This window comes from Nicotiana tabacum, chromosome 18 (genome assembly GCF_000715075.1).
Source record: "Nicotiana tabacum cultivar K326 chromosome 18, ASM71507v2, whole genome shotgun sequence".
NCBI classification, from domain to species: domain Eukaryota; kingdom Viridiplantae; phylum Streptophyta; class Magnoliopsida; order Solanales; family Solanaceae; genus Nicotiana; species Nicotiana tabacum.
The window spans coordinates 136,416,847-136,440,656 of NC_134097.1; the positions used below are offsets into that span (position 1 = coordinate 136,416,847).

The 23,810-nt window shown below is 40.0% G+C and overlaps 1 protein-coding gene across 1 annotated transcript; it reads right to left on the reverse strand.

The window, feature by feature from the left end:
- Positions 1 to 521: 521 nt before the first annotated feature.
- Positions 522 to 23,310, reverse strand: LOC107771940 (uncharacterized). Its single transcript, XM_075236390.1, has 8 exons — positions 23,071 to 23,310; positions 22,420 to 22,588; positions 3,423 to 3,718; positions 3,194 to 3,326; positions 2,699 to 3,096; positions 2,323 to 2,560; positions 1,805 to 2,139; positions 522 to 647 (listed from the first exon to the last, which is right to left on the reverse strand). Exons 1-8 carry the CDS (start codon positions 23,308 to 23,310, stop codon positions 522 to 524), a joined length of 1,935 nt encoding a protein of 644 aa, XP_075092491.1.
- Between the last annotated feature and the right edge of the window lie 500 nt (positions 23,311 to 23,810).

Sequence of the window (23,810 nt, forward strand, 5' to 3'; positions counted from 1 at the left end):
TTCCCAAACAAAATAGACTCTACAACAAGAATTTTCATAAGCTTCACAACATCATCATCACTCTCGCATACGTGACTGTGATTCACAACATTCTTTGGAATTTCATTCCGAGTCATAAAATCTCGAATATCTTTCAAGGTCACACCCTTGAACTTACCAAAATAGCGCTTCAGAATATTGCTCTCTCGATTAATTGGTTTTTCAACATTATGTGTTGTGATCCGCAAACTACACATAATGTGAAAGTCTTCAATGGTGAAAGAAACATCATGGCCAAAAATCTTGAAACTAATGGAGTCTCGATCATTGGTAAATATTCGATAAAAGACACAAATAATGAACCAACTTCATGTTGCATTTGAAATTCTCCATAGCCATAATAATCAAAATGTACCATTATTAAGCTTATCCCGTTGTGTAGGAGTCAAGAAACTTGCAATTAAACTCTTCAAATCGTGGTTCCCATTCCAGTAACCCTTAGAGTTAAACCAATCTCGAAACTCAAAATACCTTTGTCCTGGTCATGTAGGTGGAGCAACAGGGACATAAGGACCTGGAGGTATTATAGGTTGTTTAGGTGCTTTAGGTGCTTTAACTTCTTTGTGTGCTTTAACTCCATTAGGATCTTTAGGTACTTTAGGTGTCATCTGTTCAAAAAAAGTAAAAGATACAAAAAATAACATCAAGGTACATTATCAAAAAAATCAGTTAAAACTTCAACTCTAAGAAGGCTGAAGTTTGCCAGTTACAAATAAAAACTTCAGCTCTAGAGCTGAAGTTCGACAGTTACAAAACAAAACCTTCAGCTCTAGAGCTGAAGTTCGCCAGTTACAAAACAAAACATTCAGAAAGAAAACATGTTGTAGTTTTTACAATAAACAAAATACAAATTCAAATCCAAAAATAATGCTGAAGTTCATAAAAAATATAACAAAAAAACACAAAACATGAAACAAAACTTCAGCTCATATCTAAGGTATCACTGAACTATTATAAACTTCACACTTTAATAGTATCATCTATTTAACTCTCAAAACTTTTAAAAATTTCGACGTCTAATCAGTGAAGAATTTATAGAATTTTCATCAACAACACAAAAATACATTCAAAAAACCTAAAAACGTAATCGTAAAAGTAAAACTAATGCACTTATCAAACTAAACCCTAAGAAACTATTTTATCATAAATACATGACTATCAAAACCAAAACCATAAATTAAATTGTAAAAATTAATACTAAAATAAAATCCAGAAAATCGTAATTTTATTAGAGAACAATAACGACGACTAGCAGTTGAAAAATCAAAAACAACGACGAAAACTGTTTGATTTCAGAGAAAAACAAATCAAAATACGCGAATAACAGGAGAGAGAGAGAGAGAGACAGTAGAGGACTAGCGTATACTTGGAGAGAAAGTAGTCATTTAATAAAGAAGAGCAAAATAGTCTTTTTAAAAGTCTTTTAACAAAAAAAATGAATATGAGTGCAAACAGAAAAACAAAACGGCTACAGGTTAAAAAGGGGCGTCCAAATAGGGCTTCCCATGTAATTTTTACCAATATTTCCTACACTTATTCATTTCGAGGTCTTCTCTTTCTTTACGTTACATGAATTAGGCTTCAACAACTCTGTCATCGTTTCGTACATTTTTTTCTCCAAAACAAAGAATTCACATTACTGCATCAACGAACAACAAAGTTCAAATGTACTCTTTGCATTCTGGACAACCCAAGTTAGGAAAAACTTCTCCTAGGAGATGTCCTTCAACAAAGAAATATAAAATTTAGCTAAACTATGTGCTACTTTGTTTAACTTCCTTGGAATATAAAGAAACTCGACGTGATCTAACAAGCTTGATAGCTTCCAAATGTCTTCACACAATATTTCTATCTCCCATGAAGTAGCCACCTGTTTTTGGATCATATCAACAACATTCTTAGCATCAGATAAAATCTTCACACTTTTCCATCCAAGAGTAATAGCACATTCAAGTGCCTTTCTTATGCCAATCGCTTCAGCAGTCATGGTTTTCCCAACATATTGAATTGAGGATCTATGGGCATAAAGCGGTTTTCCAAGGCTATTCAAAGTCGCGACACCAATACTCGTATGTCTATCATCACACCGTAATCCTGTGTCTGTAAATAATAAAATATCATCATGAAAATTTGTTAGTTTAGGCAGAAACTTATTTCCAATTGAATGTCGTGTAGCGAGACAACTAGTCAATAGATATTTATATTCTCCATACTCAAAAAGAGCTTTAGAAACAATCTCAGTTGGCTCTAACATTTCCTAATTAAAGCACCAAGCATTCCTACCTTTCCAAATTTGCCACATAAGATTAACACTCAAATCTAATAATTCAGTTGATTCAGGAAAGTGCTTAGCATTTAAGAACAAGTTGTACCACCACACAGAAAAGTCAGGTATGCTGTCAATATCAGGACAATTAATAGGACTTTGTTTCCATACAAGCTGAGATCGGGGACATCTAAATAGCATATGTTCTATATCTTCAATTTCAAAACCACAAATCTTACACGTTTTATCCAGGTTCTGTAATCTTTTAGCTAAGGTATAATTAACGGGCAAAAAGTTAATCACACACTTCCTTAGAAAATGTTTAAGTTTATTTTTAATTTCTAAGTTCCACAAAGAATCCCAGAAGCTTTTAGGAAAAGAATGACAACTCACCTGGGCTTCCGAGCTACTAATAGTCTTACCGGCCAAACCCTTTGCTAAATAATAACATGACTTAACTTCATAGTTTCTAGATTTTGAGTGATGCCACAGTAATCTATCATTAAGACCTATGATGGATATTGGTATAGACAAAATTGCATCTACATCTTCAGGTTCAAAGGTCGTACTTATCTTATGAAGTTTCCAGGTATGAGTATCTTCGTCAATTAAGTCGACAACCTTAAGATCTAAATTGTTTTGCATTTGAATACTTTTTGGAGTAAAACCATTCTTTCTTGGAATCCAAGGATTAGGCCAAACATTTATATTTTTCCCATCAGAGATCCTCCACCTTAGTCCAGTAACTAATAGATCTCTTCCCCACAAAATACTTCTCCAAATCCATGATCCTGTAAAGGATGTAGAAGCGTCAAGGAAAGTTGAGTGTGGAAAGTATTTGCTTTTAAGAACTCTTGTTAACAATGAATCCGGGTACGACAGATATACGCCTAGCTTGTTTAGCTAATAAAGCCATATTGAAAGCCTTTAAATCCCTAAATCCTAAGCCCCCTCTTGATTTAGAATCACATAATATTTCCCATTTCTCAATTTGCATCTTCCTTTTATCCTCAGTTTGTCCCTACCAAAAATTAGAAAAAAGAGATGTAATCTCCTTGCATAGACCATCAGGGAGTTGGAAGCAAGACAAGGCATAGGTAGGGATTGATGCAAGTACAGATTTAAGCATTACTTCTTTCCCTGCTGTACTTAAAAATTTACCCTTCCATCCTTTTATTTTTGTCTTGACTCTATCCTTAATAAACTCTAACATCTTTTTCTTTGAGCGTCCCACGATAGCTGGTAATTCTAAATACATACCCATCTCATTTCTTTGTTGTTGTCCAAGTAAGGAAAATATCTCGACTTTCTCCCCCTCCATTACATTTCTACTAAAACAAATAGCTGATTTATCTAAATTAACCACTTGGCTAGAACTTTGCTCATACTTTCTTAGAATCTCAGCTACATGGACTGCATTATGAGCGTTAGCTGAACAGAATATAAAACTGTCATCTGCGAAAAATAAGTGAGTTAAGCTCGGCCCATGTCTATTTAACTTTAAACCTTGAATTTCATTTTGAGTTTCAGAAATCTTCAACAAAGTAGATAAACCTTTTGCACATATTAAAAATAGATAAGGTGATAGCGGATCTCCTTGTCGTATTCCTCTAGTCGGCCTAACTGATCCAACTACCTCCCCATTTATATTAAAATTATAGGTAGGGGTAGAAATAAATTGCATAATCCATTCTACAAATCTAGCATGAAACCCATTTGCAAAAGCATTTTCTGGATAAATATTCATTCAACTATGTTATATGCTTTTGACATATTCAATTTCATCGCCATAAATTTCTCTTTACCTCTGCGTTTATTTTTTAGAAGATGCATAAATTCATGTGCTAAGATAACATTATCAGTGATTTGTCTATGTCCAACGAAAGCTGCTTGAGTCGAGATATAACCTTAGTTAAAAGAGTTTTCATTCTCGTAGCAAGAATTTTTGCAATAATTTTATAAAGAGTAGAACATAAACATATTGGTCTAAATTGCGAGACCAAAGTAGGGCTTTTAACTTTAGGTACTAGAGTGATTAAAGTATGGTTCCAAGAAGGAATTAGGTAACCTATATTGAAGAAGCTATCAATAGCTTCATAAATCTCCTTTGATATTATATTCCAGTATCTTTAAAAAAATAAAGGAGTCATTCCATCCACACCTGGCGCTTTAAGAGGATGCATAGCGAACACCGCATTCTTTACTTCCTCTTCACTAACATCTTTTATGAGTTCTCGATTTATAGAGTCACTAATCGTTATATTGACATGATTTAGAATACATTAGAAATTTGTCGGGTTAGATGTAGAGAATAGTGTATCGTAATAAGCCTCAACTTCTTGAACTATTTTAGTTTGGTCACTCACCCACCTCCCTTCAGATGTGTGAAGACCCCTAATTATATTTGTTCTTCTTCTTTGTAAGGTTGTTGTCATGACCCAATCCCCGAACCCAGTCGTGATGGCGCCTCTCGTGAAGACAAGGCCAGCCAGACCAAAACGGAACACCTCTTTTAAACAGTTAATCATCATAAACGGTAATAACATATAATATAATACTCATAAATTGCAGAATTTAACGATAATGACCGCAAGAACCATCCCGACACATGCCCAATCCGGGGTGCCACAAGTCATGAACTACTACAGAATATGCTATAGGTCAACAAAGTACGGAATCTGATACAACAGTCTGAAGAAAACATAAATGATAGAGGATAAGAGAGACAAAGGGCTGCGGACATCAACAACTACCTCGTAACTCCAAATCACTGCCTAGCCTGGAAGGAATCAGCGCTCAGGTGCGGACTCTGCTATGCCTGAATCTGTACACACGGTGCAGGGAGTAATGTGAGTACTCCGACTCAGTGAGTAATAATTATAAATAATGGCTGAAAGTATGAAAACACGTAAAGGCACAAAGCAATTCCATATCAAGCAGTAAAATCACTTAAAACAATAAATCAATGAAGAAATAAAATGATATTCCTTTTAAAACAAGTAAAACCGGTAATTTAACAGGTAAATAACAAGTAGAAATCTTCCTCTCGGGCACAGTATCAATCGCTCAGCATAGTATCAGCCCCTCGGGCTCACTCTCAGTAAAGTATCAGCCCCTCGGGCTTAGTATCAATCACTCAGAACAGTATCAGCCCCTCGTGCTCACTCTCAGAATAGTATCAGCCCCTTGGGCTACTTTACAATCACTCATATCAGCCCCTCGGGCATAGCATTAATCACTCAGAACAATGGGTACCCGTGCTCACTGTGGGTGTGCAGACTCCGGAGAGGCCCCTTACGGCCCAAGCGCTATATCAAGCCACCTCGTGGCATCATCACTTAGCATATCCTCACATCACTCAAGCCACCACATGGCATATAAAGTATCTCAGGCCCTTGGCCTCATATCACTCGGCCTTACATCACTCAAGCCACCGCATGACATAAATAGTAACTCAGGCCCTCGGCCTCATATCACTCAGCATATCCTCACATATGGCCCTCAGCCTCACTTAGTCCGGAAATCATCATAAGCCCCTTGTGCATTAGTAAAATAGTAGTTCTCAGCCGAAAACATGATGTAGGAATATCATTTAAGTTTCAAATTTGAGTAAAAGTGGCTGAGTTTGTAAAACAGTAGATATCAACAGGACTGAGTTCAAATAATAAGTCAAGCAGTAAGGAAAGAGTGATAAAAATCCCTGAAGGGTTCAAATAGTTGGCACGAAGCCCAAATATGGCAATCAGCCCAAATCATGATGATAACAAATGAATTTCAGTCAAATATTCGGTAAAATCATCAATCGGGATGGACCAAGTCACAATCCCCAGTAGTGAAAGACCCCACGCTCATCATCCAGCGCGTATCTTGCCTCAATATAGCACTATGATGTGCAATCTGGGGTTTTAAACTCTCAGGACATCATTTACAACCATTACTCACTTCGAACTGGCTAATTCTCTAGCTAGCAACGCCTTTGCCCCTCGAATTGGCCTCCACGCGTGTCGAATCTATCCAAAATCAGAACGAATACATCACAATATGCTAAGGGAACAAAGCCCAAGCGAAAACATTCGAAAAATATCATAAATCCCGAAATTAGCAAATCCGGAGTCCCGGGCCCACATCTTGGAATCGGGTAAAATTTACATTTTCAGAATCCTCATACCCTCACGAGTCTAACCATACCAAAATTATCCAATTCTGATACCATTTGGTCATTCAAATCATCATTTTACATTTTTGAAAGATTTCACAATTTTCATCCCAAATTCCATCCCAAATCACGAATTAAATGATGAATTCAGTGATAGATTCATGTATTCTAGCCAAATCTGAGTTAAAATCACTTACCCCGATGAATTTCTTGAAAAACCTTCGAAAAATCGCCAAAATCCGAGCTCTCTAGGTCAGAATATTAAATAAAATCCAAAACCTCATATTTATAGGGTACCCCTTAGGTTCCAGCCTCCGCGGTCCGCGCAAGCCAGTGCGGTCCGTGTAAACACAACTGCGGCTGCACAAGCCTTCCTCTACAGTGATAGGCTTTAGTCCTTTGGCCATAACGTTTGCTACAGATTTCCAAATTGCGATAGCCTTACTTTTCTAGAAACTAGACACGAAGATCTACAACTTTTGTTTTTGAATTATCTCAAAATTCCTTGTGGATCAAAAGATATGAGCTTCCGAAGTTGGCCCGGCGATCTGCAGATCTTCATGACCGCGGCCGCGATCACTTTTACGCGCCCAGCACTAAGCCAGCGCTTAGCACTAATTCTACCGCGGCCACCGCTAACAATTCTGCCCCCATCCATTTTCTAAGTTTTGAAATGTCCGTACTCGCTCAAAACTCACCCGAAACACACCCGGAGCCATCAGACCTCAACCCAAACATACCAACACCTCCCATAACATCATTAACACCTAGTCGAGTTTTCGAATCACTCCGAACAACATCAAAACACAAAACCAACTTCGAATTCAAGCCTAAGAACTCCAAGAACTCTTAAATTATGCTTTCGATCAAAAAGTCTATCCAATCTCATCTGAATAACCTGAAATTTTGAATGCACATCCCAAATGACACAACGAAACTACTGTATCTATCGGAATTCCATTCTGACCCCTACATCAAAATCTCACCTATCGACCGGAAAGCGCCGAAATCTCAATTTCGCCAATACAAGCCTAAACCTTCCACGGACTTCTAAAATGCATTCCAATCATGCTCCTAAGTACCAAATCACCTAATGGAGCTAACGAAATCATAAGAATTCCCATCCGAGATCAAATACACATAAGTCAAATTTTGGTCAACTCTTTCAAATTTTAAGCTTTCAACTGAGACTGTTCTTCCAAATTCATTCTGTTTAACCTGAAACCCAACACAAACGATTTACATAAGTCATAATACACCACACGAGGGCAAGTCATGCCCGAGAACTGGCAGGCGAAATGCAAAAGCTTAAAGCAACCGGTCCGGTCGTTACATCCTCCCCCACTTAAACATACGTTTGTCCTCGAATATGCCAAGAGTTGTTCCAAAAGCCAACCAATTGCTGAATACCTTCACCATGAACATGCCCGGGGTGATTTCATGTCACCCTATCTCGCATAGGTTCGATAACACAATATAACGGAAATTTCACAATCCATCCTAGTCCATGAACTATGGAACCATATTTCCTCTTCTAAAATCATCGACACGATCAGAATTTCACATTTATACTGTGAATAAGTCCGAACAAGCGGTAACAAACCATATATGCTATCTCCGGTGCAATCACATGATATACCACATAACTCAACACTTGTAGTGATAACTTCTAACCACAGCAGCTGCACACAACATCCGCATACCGATAGAAAAACTCTTATCAACTAAAGTCTCATCCCAACACTTTCATATACTGCCAATGATCACTAAGACACGTGGTAAGCCATAACTATTTTCCAAATCAACCATTCATGAAGCCACTTCTTCCTTGGCAAATACCACAGCAAATTTCCGAACCGAAGCTCGATACTATCCTTCCAACATGCTGAAATCAAATCCGTTCGTATTTATTAATGATCTTCAACGATCTCCTCTAATCCAACACATTACTCAGGTGACATGACACATCCATACAGGCCTAAGCCACAACTTGCACAATACACGCATCAATACGCAACAGTTCGAAAATACTCAAATCATGAAAATGACTCAAATGAAAGAGCTGTACCTCAAACTCACCGGTACTACCACAATACAAGGCTGAGAACCCGTCTCACATCATAGGAACAAAACACACGAGTCTAACCCGCAAGGTCATACCTCCACATAACTTCGCTACGATGTGCGATCCTATCCAATACTGCCCCACATGAACCACCTTAAGTCACTAGCTCAAAATCGACAACCACGCACAATTTGATATCTGGAACCAAAGCAATTCATCATACTCACGGTGAAGTAAATAACATACACCAAGCAAACCCGAAAGGACATAACCGATACGACATTCACCGAGCAACACCCAATTACTCTTCCTGCTCGACTTCCACTACGAGACCCCAATAGAACCGCACCACATGTACCTATAACCAACAAATCATAACATCTCACAACACAGAAAGGTAACTCATGGATCTCCCCAGACTACTAATAAGCTCAATAACAATCGAATCAATACACCCCTCAACAGTACAATTCAGAGCCAACCAAGCCGACTCAAATTAAGACACGCATCCACATTGACCTGCAACGAGCTCCTTATCACAAAAATCCTGGAGTTGCTTTTCAACTCCTTTAACTCTGCAGGTGCCATACGATATAGTGGTCGGCATCAAATCAATACCGAAATCAACAACCTTGCCTGATGACATGCCCGGCCACAAGAAACATATCCAAAAAGTCCCTCCCCACCGGAACTAAATCAATGGTAAGATCCTCTACACTAACATCCGTCACGAAAGCCAAAATAAGGAAGACAATCCTTCCCAGCCGTCTGCTGGGCCTTCGAAATATAAAACCACTCCGCTAGGTTATAATCCTACGGACCTCGCCACTCAATCAGTGGCATTTCCGGCATTGCCAACAATGTCGGCTTAGTTCAATAGTCCAGAATGACACAATTCGGAGACAACCAGTCTGAACCCAATATCACATCCAAAATCTAACCTACCAAGCAACAAAAGGTCTGATCGGGTCTCCAAATCCCGATAGTCACTAAACAGTGCTGATACACACGACTCACAACCTCCACATAGCCTGAATATGAGAACTTCCCGTCTCCAACTCCATATGGCCCATGAATCCACATATCTGGTTCCAATTCCGCCGTCTGAATGTATACCACACCTCGAATACTCAATCATTCCACGAGAGATAATCTAGAATTCTTCTGTGCCACCAAGCAAACACGAGTATCAGCAGTCGCTCTAACCAGAAAATGTCGCAATACTACCAAAGTATCAGCAACTTAATCACATTGCCCTTTATGAAACATATGCCCTCGTCCAACCACCCCAAATTAGCAAACCATTTCCTTAATCATCCGAAGACCCTTCCTCTAATTATCTGAAGCTCGTTCCTCTAATTATCTGAAAATGCCTGTACTGCTTAAGAATTATATGACTTTCCGTTCAAAATTGAACCACAACCTCACGCACACAATTCCCAATCATTTACAACATACTGCATAACCCATACCATTCTAGAATAACCATGAGAACTTCATATCCCTTCCGAACCGCAAGCCACTATGCATTCCACTAGCCAAGAATTTTCCATTGATCCCATCTAGCAAAGAACCACTATACATCCCATGCTCCTCATGCCCATAGAAAATATACATCTCCAACCAAGGTAGAAACCATCAAGGACTCTCCGAGTTCCCCTTGCACAAACCAGACCTGCCAGGACTGAATCTTCTAACTCGACCAAGCTACGCAAGCCATCAAAACCTAAAAGCATTGTCGCGAAATACCTGTAGGAACTCATTACCCCGTACACACCCAAGGAACTAATCATATCCTTGCCATACTGATCCATCCTACTATCAAGCTACCCCATCTATCTAAATTTCCTTCTGATTCATTTTCAACTTGATATTCTCTCTTAAATATTCCCAAAAGCACTACATTCAAAATACTTCGCCCTGAAGAACTTCTTGCGGATCTAAATCCATTACCTCCTAATATTAGTACATAGAATCCCACAGTTAATATAGAAAATACCACAAGTCTTGATGTCTTCCAAGGAAAACTCAGTTCCTAACCACACATACAACTTGAAAATATCCAATTGTTACATGCAAAAGTTTGCACACAATAGGACCATTCTCTAGAGGCATCCACTCTACTTAAACCGTAGTTAGATTGATTAAACGAACTGAACAACCTGTGCTTCATTTGCGCTCCGACACTGCAGAATGTGACCTCATTTCGATATAACCAAGCAACTTCCTGGCCTATGCACCGAGCATTCCTTACCAACCACAACTCAAGTCATTCCCCGATTCTCGTACACCCATAAGGCATAACATAACCTTTATTGAAATTTCCTTTACTCGAGCCATAACTGATTCACAAATACGCCTCAAACTGGAACCATTAGAGCACATAACCGTGCAATCAACTATTCAATAGCGGACTCCCCCACTTGGCTCAAAGCCATAGATCAAAACATGCACCATAACTTATAACGCATATAGTTTATTGCTTCCATAATACCATAGTGAGATTAGACTAAGTCCTTCATAAGCTCTTGAAACACCGACCATCAGGTACTTTAACTTTATGTAAATCTCACATTCACTCTCGTAACAGTTAAGCCCACTCTATCAAGTGACCCAAATTTAAATTTCAACACATATGTTTCACTTATGAATGATATCTTCTAACAGATAGCATAAGGATTACATAATCTCAGAACACCGCAGGAGACAACCCGCCTGCTTTGCCTCAATATAACATTTCTGTATACCTTCCACGGTCGTACACATTACACAGTCACTTTATTTTTCCTGAGTCTGAACTCATACCGCAACATGAAATTTACTTCACTCCAACTAGGAGACATGAAAAGATTCTTCGCGCGCCCATAACTCGGGGCTACACATCCAACCACAATAGAAATCAAACACTTAATAGTTCATCTATCATCCATCAAACCTTCCTCATCACTTCCAAGTCATATAGATACCTCTCGCAGTACAAACATACTCATCACATAGTTGTCAGCAATCACTTCTATTAATAGGGATAATACCACACATATAAGTTCAAAACACTTGCTCACACAATCAGCACCTCGGTGCTCAAGCCATAGGCAAAGATCCGGCCTCAAGTCCTCTAGACTGGCCAACATCAAACTCATAAATATCATATCTCGCCCCTCGATCAGGGATTCACAGGTCATCAAGGCATATCTAATACTGAGCGCTCATGCGCACATACGAACGCGTGGAAGGAAATTCAAGAGTTACTTTTCAAGCTAAATCAAGGACACACGATAAGAATTCAAGAATGCAAAGTTTTCTTAAAGGTTTTGCAGCCTCTCGAGGATAAATACAGACGTCTCCGTACCGATCCGCGAGACTCTACTAAACCTGCTCATGACTCGTGAGACCTATGTAACCTAGGCTCTGATACCAACTTGTCATGACCCAATCCCCGAACCCGGTCGTGATGGTGCCTCTCGTGAAGAAAAGGCCAGCCAGACCAAAACGGAACACCTCTTTTAAACAGTTAATCATCATAAACGGTAATAACATATAATATAATACTCATAAATTGCAGAATTTAACGATAATGGCCGCAAGAACCATCTTGACACATGCCCAATCCGGGGTGCCACAAGTCATGAGCTACTACAGAATCTGCTATAGGTCTACAAAGTACGGAATCCGATACAATAGTCTGAAGAAAACATAAATGATAAAGGATAAGAGAGACAAGGGGTTGCGGACGTCAACAACTACCTCATAACTCAAAATCATTGCCTAGCTTGGAAGGAATTAGCGCTCAGGTGCGGACTCTGCTATGCCTGAATCTACACACACAGTGCAGGGAGTAATGTGAGTACTCCGACTCAGTGAGTAATAATTATAAATAATGGCTGAAAGTATGAAAACACGTAAAGGCACAAAGCAATTCCATATCAAGCAGTACAATCACTTAAAACAGTAAATCAGTGAAGAAATCAAATGATATTCCTTTTAAAACAAGTAAAACCGGTAATTTAACAGGTAAATAACACGTTGAAATCCGCCTCTCAGGCACAGTATCAATCGCTCAGCATAGTATTAGCCCCTCAGGCCCACTCTCAGTACAATATCAGCCCCTCGGGCTTAGTATCAATCACTCAGAACAGTATCAGCCCCTCGGGCTCACTCTCAGAACAGTATCAGTCCATCGGGCTACCTCACAATCACTCAAATCAGCCCCTCGGGCATAGCATCAATCACTCAGAACAATGGGTACCCGCGCTCACTGTAGGTGTGCAGACTCTGGAGGGGCCTCTTATGGCCCAAGCACTATATCAAGCCACTTCGTGGCATCATCACTTAGCATATCCTCACATCACTCAAGCCACCGCATGGCATATAAAGTATCTCAGGCCCTCGGCCTCATATCACTCGGCATCACATCACTCAAGCCACCGCGTGGCATAAATAGTAACTCAGGCCCTCGGCCTCATATCACTCAGCATATCCTCACATATGGCCCTCGGCCTCACTCAGTCCTAAAATCATCATAAGCCCCTTGGGCATTAGTAAAACAGTAGTTCTCAGCCCAAAACATGATGTAGGAATATCATTTAAGTTTCAAATCTGAGTAAAAGTGGCTGAGTTTGTAAAACAGTAGATATCAACAAGACTGAGTTCAAATAATAAGTCAAGCAGTGAGGAAACAGTGATAAAAATCCCCGAAGGTTCAAATAGTTGGAACGAAGCCCAAATATGGTAACCAGCCCAAATCATGATGATAACAAATGAATTTCAGTCAAATAATCGGTAAAATCATCAATCGGGATGGACCAAGTCACAATCCCCAGTAGTGAAAGACCCCACGCTCATCATCCAGTGCATATCTTGCCTCAATATAGCACTACGATGTGCAATCCGGGGTTTCAAACTCTCAAGACATCATTTACAACCACTACTCACTTAGAACTGGCTAATTCTCTAGCTCGCAACGCCTTTGCCCCTCGAATTGGCCTCCACGCGCGTCAAATCTATCCAAAATCAGAACGAATACGTCATAATATGCTAAGAGAACAAAGCCCAAGAGAAAATTTTCAAAAAATATCAAAAATCCCGAAATTAGCAAATCCCGAGCCCCGTGTCCATATCTCGGAATCGGGTAAAATTTACATTTTCAGAATTCCCATTCCCTCACGAGTCTAACCATACCAAAATTATCCAATTCCGATACCATTTGGTCCTTCAAATCATCATTTTACATTTTTGAATGTTTTTACAATTTTCTTCCCAAATTCCATCCCAAATCACGAATTAAATGATGAATTCAGTGATAGATTCATGTATTCTAGCCAAATCTGAGTTAAAATCACTTACCCTGATGAATTTCTTGAAAAACCTTCAAAACATCACCAAAATCCGAGCTCTCTAGGTCAAAATATTAAATAAAATCCAAAACCTCGTATTTATAGGGTACCCCTCAGGTTCCAGCCTTGGCGGGCCGCACCAAAACAACCGCAGTCCGCGCAAACACAACTGCGGCCGCACAAGACTTCCTCTGCATTGATAGGCTTTAGTATTTTGGCCATAACATTTGCTACAGATGTCCAAATTGCAATATCTTTACCTTTTGGAAAACTAGACACGAAGGGCAACAACTTTCGTTTTTGAATCATCTCATAATTCCTTGTGGATCAAAAGATATGAGCTTCCGAAGTTGTACCGACGATCTACAGATCTTTATGACCGCGGCTGCGATCACTTTTACGCGCCCAGCACTAAGCCAGCGCGCCCAGCGCTAATTCTATCGCGTCTAGCGCTAACAATTCTGCCCCCATCCATTTTCTAAGTTCCGAAATATTCGTACTCGCTCAAATCACCCGAAACACACCAGGAGCCATCAGACCTCAACCCAAACATACCAACACCTCCCATAACATCATTAACACCTAGTCGAGTTTTCGAATCACTCCGAACAACATCAAAACACAAAATCAACTTCGAATTCAAGCCTAAGAACTCCAAGAACTCTTAAATTATGCTTTCGATCAAAAAGTCTATCCAATCTCATCCGAATGACCTGAAAGTTTGAACGCACATCCCAAAAGACACAACGAAACTACTGAAACTCTTGGAATTCCATTCCGACCCCTATATCAAAATCTCACCTATCAACCGGAAAGCGCCGAAATCTCAATTTCGCCAATCCAAGCCTAAACCTTCCACGGACTTCTAAAATGCATTCCGATCACGCTCCTAAGTCCCAAATCACCTAACGGAGCTAACCAAATCATAAAAATTCCCATCCGAGATGAAATACACATAAGTCAAATTTTGGTCAACCTTTTCAAATTTTAAGCTTTCAACTGAGACTGTTCTTCCAAATTCATTCTGATTAACCTGAAACCCAACACAAACGATTTACATAAGTCATAATACACCACACGGGGTAAGTCATGCCCGAGAACTGGCGGGCAAAATGCAAAAGATCAAAGCGACCGGTCGGGTCGTTACATCCTCCCCCCCTTAAACATACGTTCGTCCTCGAACGTGCCAAGAGTTGTTCCAAAAGCCAACCAAATGCTGAATAACTTCACCATGCACATGCCCGGGGGTGATCCCACCTCACCCTATCTCGCATAGGTTCGATAACACAATATAACGGAAATTTCACAATCCATCCTAGTCCATGAACTATGGAACCACATTTCCTCTTCTAAAATCATCGGCATGATCAGAATTTCACATTTATACTGTGAATAAGTCCGAACAAGCGGTAACAAACCATATATGCTATCTCCGGTGCAATCACATGATATACCACATAACTCAACACTTATAGTGATAACTTCTAACCACAGCAGTTGCACACAACATCTGCATACCGTTAGAAAAACTCTTATCAACTAAAGTCTCATCCCAACACTTTCATATACTGCCAATGATCACTAAGACACGCGGTAAGCCATAACTATTTTCAAGATCAACCATTCATGAAGCCACTTCTTCCTTGGCAAATACCACAGCAAATTTCCGAACCGAAGCTCGATACTATCCTTCCAACATACTGAAATCACATCCGTTCGTATTTATTAATGATCCCCAACGATCTCCTCTAATCCAACACATTACTCAGGTGACATGGCACATCCATACAGGCCTAAGCCATAACTTGCACAATACACGCATCAATACGTATCAGTCCGAACATACTCAAATCATGAAAATGACTCAAATGAAAGAACTGTACCTCAAGCTCACCGGTACCACCACAACACAAGGCTGAGAACCCGTCTCACATCATAGGAACAAAACACACGAGTCTAACCCGCAAGGTCATACCTCCACATAACTTCGCTACGATGTGCGATCCTATCCAATACTGCCCCACATGAACCACCTTAAGTCACTAGCTCGAAATCGACAACCACGCACAATTTGATATCTGGAACCAAAGCAATTCATCATACTCACGGTGAAGTAAATAACATACACCATGCAAACCCGAAAGGACATAACCGATACGCCATTCACCAAGCAACACCCAATTACTCTTCCCGCTCAACTTCCACTACAAGACCCCAATAGAACCGCACCACATGTACCTATAACCAACAAATCATAACATCTCGCAACACAGAAAGGTAACTCATGGATCTCCCCAGATTACTAATAAGCTCAATAACAATCGAATCAATACACCCCTCAACAGTACAATTTAGAGCCAACCAAGCTGACTCAAATTAAGACACACATCCACACTGACCTGCAGCGAGCTCCTTATCACAAAAATCCTGGAGTTGCTCTTCAACTCCTTTAACTCTGCCGGTGCCATACGATATAGTGCCCGACATCAAACCAATACTGAAATCAACAACCTTGCCTGACGACATGCCCAGCCACAAGAAACATATCCAAAAAGTCCCTCACCACCGAAATTAAATCAATGGTAGGAGCCTTTACACTAACATCCGTCACGAAAGCCCAAATTAGGAAGACAATCCTTCCCAACTGTCCGCTAGGCCTTTTAAAATATAAAACCACTCCACTAGGGCATAATCCTACGGACCTTGCCACTCAATCTGTGGCATTTCCGGCATTGCCAACAATGTCGCCCTAGTGCAATTGTCCAAAATGACACAATACAGAGACAACCAGTCTAAACCCAATATCATATCCAAAATCTAACCTACCAAGCAACAAAAGGTCCGGGTCTCCAAATCCCGATAGTCACTAAACAGTGCCGATACACACGACTCACAACCTCCACATAGCCTGAATATGAGAACTTCCCGTCTCCAACTCCATATGGCCCATGAATCCACATATTTGGTTCCAATTCCACCGTCTGAATGCATACCACACCTCTAATACTCAATCATTCCACGAGAGATAATCTAGAATTCTTCTGTGCCACCAAGCAAACACGAGTATCAGCAGTCGCTCTAACCAGAAAATGCCACAATACTACCAAAGTATCAGCAACTTAATCACATTTCCCTTTCTGAAACATATGTCATCGTCCAATCACCCCAAATTAGCAAACCATTTCCTTAATCATCCGAAGACCCTTCCTCTAATTATCTAAAGCTCGTTCCTCTAATTATTTGAAAATGCCCGTGCTGCCTAAGAATTATATGACTTTCCATTCAAAATTGAACCGCAACCTCACGCACACAATTCCCAATCATTTACAACATACTGCATAACCCATACCATTCTAGAATAACCATGAGAACTTCATATCCCTTCCGAACCGCAAGCCACTATGCATTCCACTAGCCAAGAACTTTCCATTGATCCTATCTAGCAAAGAACCACTATACATCCCATGCTCCTCATGCTCATAGAAAATATACATCTCTAACCAAGGTAGAAACCATCAAGGACTCTCCGATTTCCCCTTGCACAAACCAGACCTGCCAGGACTGAATCTTCTAACTCGACCAAGCTACGCAAGCCATCAAAAAATAAAAGCATTGCAGCAAAATACTTGTAGGAACTCATTACCCCGTACACACCCAAGGAACTAATCATATCCTTGACATACTGATCCAGCCTACTATCAAGCTACCCCATCTATCTAAATTTCCTTCTGATTCGTTTTCAACTTGATATTCTCTCTTAAATATTCCCAAAAGCACTACATTCAAAATACTTCGCTCTGAAGAACTTCTTGCGGATCTAAATCCATTACCTCCTAATATTAGTACATAGAATCCCACAGTTAATATAGAAAACACCACAAGTCTTGACGTTTTCCAAGGAAAACTTAGTTCCTAACCACACATACAACTTGAAAATATCCAATTGTTACATGCAAAATTTTGAACACAATAGGACCATTCCCTAGAGGCATCCACTCTACTTAAACCATAGTTAGATTGATTAAACGAACCGAACAACCTGTGCTTCATTTGCGCTACGACACTGCAGAATGTGACCTTATTTAGATATAACCAAGCAACTTCCTGCCCTATGCACCGACCATTCCTTACCAACCATAACTCAAGTCATTCCCCGATTCTCGTACACCCATAAGGCATAACATAACCTTTATTGAAATCTCCTTTACTCGAGCCATAACTGATTCACAAATACGCCTCAAACTGGAACCATTAGAGCACATAACCGTGCAATCAACTATTCAATAGCGGACTCCCCCACTTGGCTCAAAGCCATAGATCAAAACACGTACCATAACTTATAACGCGTATACTTTATTGCTTCCATAATACCATAGTGAGATTAGACTCAGTCCTTCATAAGCTCTTGAAACACCGACCATCAGGTACTTTAATTCTATGTAAATATCGCATTCACTCTCGTAACAGTTAAGCCGACTCTATCAAGTGACCCAAATTTAAATTTCAACACATATGTTTCACTTGTGAATGATATCTTCTAACAGACAGCATAAGGATCACATAATCTTAGAACACCACAGGTGACAACCCGCCTGCTTCGCCTCAATATAACATTTCTGTACACCTTCCACCGTCATACACATTATACAGTCACTTAATTTTTCCTGAGTCTGAACTCATACCGCAACATGAAATATACTTCACTCCAACTAGGAGACATGAAAAGATTCTTTACGCGCCCATAACTCGGGGCTACACATCCAACCACAATAGAAATCAAACACTTAATAGTTCATCTATCATCCATCAGACCTTCCTCATCACTTCCAAGTCATATAGATACCTCTCGCAGTACTAACATACTAATCACATAGTTGCCAGCCATCACTTCTACTAATAGGGACAATACCGCACATATAAGTTCAAAACACTTTCTCACACAATCAGCACCTCGGTGCTCAAGTCATAGGCAAAGATCCGGCCTCAAGTCCTCTAGACTGGCCCAACATCAAACTCACAGAGATCATATCTCGCCCCTCGATCAGGGATTCACAAGACATCAAGGCATATCTAATACTGAGCGTTCATGCGCACATACGAACGCGTGGAAGGAATTTTAAGAGTTACTTTTCAAGCTGAATCAAGGACACACGATAAGAATTCAAGAATGCAAAGTTTTCCTAAAGGTTCTGCAGCCTCTCGAGGATAAATACGGACGTCTCTGTACCGATCCGCGAGACTCTACTAAACCTATTCATGACTCGTAAGACCTATGTAACCTAGGTTTTGATACCAACTTGTCACGACCCAATCCCCGAACCCAGTCGTGATGGCGTCTCTCGTGAAGACAAAGCCAGCCAGACCAAAATGGAACACCTCTTTTAAATAGTTAATCATCATAAACGATAATAACATATAATATAATACTCATAAATTGCAGAATTTAACGATAATGACCGCAAGAACCATCCTGACACATGCCCAATCCGGGGTGCCACAAGTCATGAGCTACTACAGAATCTGCTATAGGTCTACTAAGTACGGAATCCGATACAACAGTCTGAAGAAAACATAAATGATAGAGGTAAAGAGAGACAAGGGGCTGCGGACGTCAACAACTACCTCATAACTCCAAATCATTGTCTAGCCTGGAAGGAAACAGCGCTCAGGTGCGAACTCTGCTATGCCTGAATTTGCACACACGGTGCAGGGAGTAATGTGAGTACTCCGACTCAGTGAGTAATAATTATAAATAATGGATGAAAGTATAAAAACACGTAAAGGCACAAAGCAATTCCATATCAAGCAGTAAAATCACTTAAAGCAGTAAATCAGTGAAGAAATCAAATGATATTCCTTTTAAAACAAGTAAAACTGGTAATTTAACAGGTAAATAACAATTAGAAATCCGCCTCTCGGGGACAGCATCAATCGCTCAGCATAGTATCATCCCCTCGGGCTCATTCTCAGTACAGTATCAGCCCTTCGGGCTTAGTATCAATTACTCAGAATAAGATCAGCCCCTCGGGCTCACTCTCAGAACAGTATCAGCCCCTCGGGCTACCTCACAATCACTCATATCAGCCCCTCGGGCATAGCATCAATCACTCAGAACAATGGGTACCTGCGCTTACTGTGGGTGTGCAGACTCCGGAGGGGCCCCTTACGGCCTAAGCGCTATATTAAGCCACCTCGTGGCATCATCACTCAGCATATCCTCACATCACTCAAGCCACCGCGTGGCATATAAAGTATCTCAGGCCCTCGGCCTCATATCACTCGGTCTCACATCACTCAAGCCACCGCGTGGCATAAATAGTAACTCAGGCCCTCGGCCTCATATCACTCCGCATATCCTCACATATGACCTTCGGCCTCTCTTAGTCCGGAAATCATCACAAGCCCGTTGGGCATTAGTAAAATAGTAGTTCTCAGCCCAAAACATGATGTAGGAATACCATTTAAGTTTCAAATATGAGTAAAAGTGGTTGAGTTTGTAAAACAGTAGATATCAACAGGTCTGAGTTCAAATAATAAGTCAAGCAGTGAGGAAACAGTGATAAAAATCCTCGAAGGGTTCAAATAGTTGGCACGAAGCCCAAATATGGCAATCAGCCCAAATCATGATGATAACAAATGAATTTCAGTCAAATATTCGGTAAAATCATCAATCGTGATGGACCAAGTCACAATCCCCAGTAGTGAAAGACCCCACGCTCATCATCCAACGCGTATCTTGCCTCAATATAGCACTACGATGTGCAATCCAGGGTTTCAAACCCTCAGGACATCATTTACAACCATTACTCACTTCGAACTGGCTAATTCTCTAGCTCGCAACGCCTTTGCCCCTCGAATTGGCCTCCATGCGCGTCGAATCTATCCAAAATCAGAACGAATACGTCACAATATGCTAAGGGAACAAAGCCCAAGCGAAAACATTCGAAAAATATCAAAAATTCCAAAATTAGCAAATCCGGAGCCCCGTACCCACGTCTCGGAATCGGGTAAAATTTACATTTTCAGAATCCACATACCCTCATGAGTCTAACCATACCAAAATTATCCAATTCGGATACCATTTGGTCCTTCACATCACCATTTTACATTTTTGAAAGGTTTCACAATTTTTCTTCCCAAATTCCATCCCAAATCACGAATTAAATGATGAATTCAGTGATAGATTCATGTATTCTAGCCAAATCTTAGTTAAAATCAGATACCCCGATGAATTTCTTGAAAAACCTTCGAAAAATCGCCAAAATCCGAGCTCTCTAGGTCAAAATTTTAAATAAAATCCAAAACCTCGTATTTATAGTGTACCCCTCAGGTTCCAGCCTCCGCGGGCCGCACCAAAACGACCGCGGTCCGCGCAAACACAATCGCGGCCGCACAGGCCTTCCTCTGCATTGATAGGCTTTAGTATTTTGGCCATAACATTTGCTACAGATGTCCAAATTGCAATATCTTAACTTTTCTGGAAACTAGACACGAAGGACTACAACTATCATTTTTGAATCATCTCAAATTTCCTTGTGGATCAAAATATATGAGCTTCTGAAGTTGGACCGACGATCTGCAGATCTTCATGACCGCGGCCGCGATCACTTTTACGCACCCAGCACTAAGCCAACGCGCCCAGCGCTAATTCTACCGCGGCCAGCGCTAACAATTCTTCCCCCATCCATTTTCTAAGTTTCGAAATGTCCGTACTCGCTCAAGACTCACCCGAAACATACCCGGAGCCATCAGACCTCAACCCAAACATTCCAACACCTCCCATAACATCATTAACACCTAGTCGAGTTTTCGAATCACTCTGAACTACATCAAAACACAAAATCAACTTCGGATTCAAGTCTAAGAACTCTTAAATTACTTTCGATCAAAAAGTCTATCCAATCTCGTCCGAATGACCTGAAATTTTGCACGCACATCTCAAATAACACAACGAAACTACTGGAACTCTCGGAATTCCATTCCGACCCCTATATCAAAATCTCACCTATCGACCGGAAAGTGCCGAAATCTCAATTTCGCCAATCCAAGCCTAAACCTTTCACGGACTTCTAAAATGCATTCCGATCACGCTCCTAAGTCCTAAATCACCTAACGGAGCTAACCAAATCATAAAAATTCCCATCCGAGATCAAATACACATAAGTGAAATTTTGATCAACCCTTTCAAATTTTAAGCTTTCAATTGAGACTGTTCTTTCAAATTCATTCTAATTAACTTGAAACCCAACACAAACGATTTACATAAGTTATAATACACCACATGGGGCAAGTCATGCTCGAGAACTGGCGGGCGAAATGCAAAAGCTCAAACCGACCGGTCGGGTCGTTACAGTTGCTATGTGAAAATAGCACGTATTCTTATCGCCATCCAACAACCATAAGGCTCTAGACTTTTGTTTCCAGAAAATATCTTCTTCTTTATAAGCTTGGCTTAATTCACTTTTTAACAACCTAAGTTTATTCCAATCAAAATTATTAGCATCACTTCTAAGGTCTGTAATTTGTTTCTTAATATGAATAATTTTCTTTCTAGCATTACCATTTCCTCCCCTTACCCAAGCCACTAAGGATCTACCATACTTCTTTATTTTAAAGTTAACTCGAGATTGCTCGAACCCAATATAGTCATTGGACCAAGCTTCAGATACAATATTCTGAACCTTTTCCCGATCAACCCACCTTTTATCAAAGTAAAAACGTCTTTTCTTCTTAATTTGTTCAGCATATGAAGACAAAATTAACAAGGAATGATTAGAAGCCTCAGTATCAAGGTGATTCAAATTAGCCTCTTCAAACTTTATTTTTCAATTAGGGGAGACTAAGACCCTATCTAACCTTTCCTGAATAATACCCTCATTTTTCCTATAGCACCATCAGGTCCAAGGTTTTCTTGTATAAACCAAATTAATTGCACCTAAGTTCCAAATAAAATCCTTAAAGTCTCTAAAGGTCCAAGGATCTCTAGTTCTTCCTCCTTGTTTTTCTGAATTATCAAGAATATCATTAAAATCACTAGTTAAAACCTAGAAGGTACACCAGTATGAAGATTTTTTAATTAATTCTTGCATTTGAGATCGACGATTAATTCTATCCGTACTTAGATACATAAAGATACACCAATAATGGCAATCAGTAAAACATCATGTATCAAAGTTTCAACACAAAAAAAAGAAGTGTGATATTGACATACCTGGATGTTGTCATTCCAGAATAAGGCTAGTCCACCTGATAAACCCATTGGTTCTACAGTAATAACATGTGCCATCTCCAGTTGTCTCTGAACTCTCTGCACTATTCTATCTCTATTTTTTGTTTCACTTAAGAAAATCATATTTGGGGAGTGGAGAGGTGTTGTCTCCTTCAAAAAGGGAACTGTTAAGGACCCACCCCCCACCCCCATGCCTGTATAGTTCCACACTAAAGCTTTCATTGCATGGAGGGAAACCATTTAGGGCTGGCCTCCCGCTCCACCACTGGTTTCTGTTTTTTAACTTTCGTTCCAGTATCAAAATAAGTTTGTTCTTTTCTTTTATCCCCCGTCGTATGCATATTTTCCTCTATCACAGCAACCTCAACAAGATGATTTTCATTTAAACCTACCAAACTATTTCCTTTAACACCCTCAGAACAACCCTTAATATTAGCCTTTCGTTTCAATTGTTTTCTCTTTTCTCCTGTATTCTTATTAGTAATACCACTAACAGTTAAAGAGTTTTGTTTTGAATTATTGATTAGTTGAGAATTATTCACTATATGAAGTTGTAATTTAGGAGAACTTAATAAAGGGTCTGGACATACCTTGTCTATGTTATCTTGCAATTCCTTCATTTTTTGGTTGCCAGCATCCAACATTCGTGAGGCAACTTGCAATAAGTTTTGTTGTAGCTCTATTGTGTCATTCAACATATTGTCATCCGCTGGCAACTACTC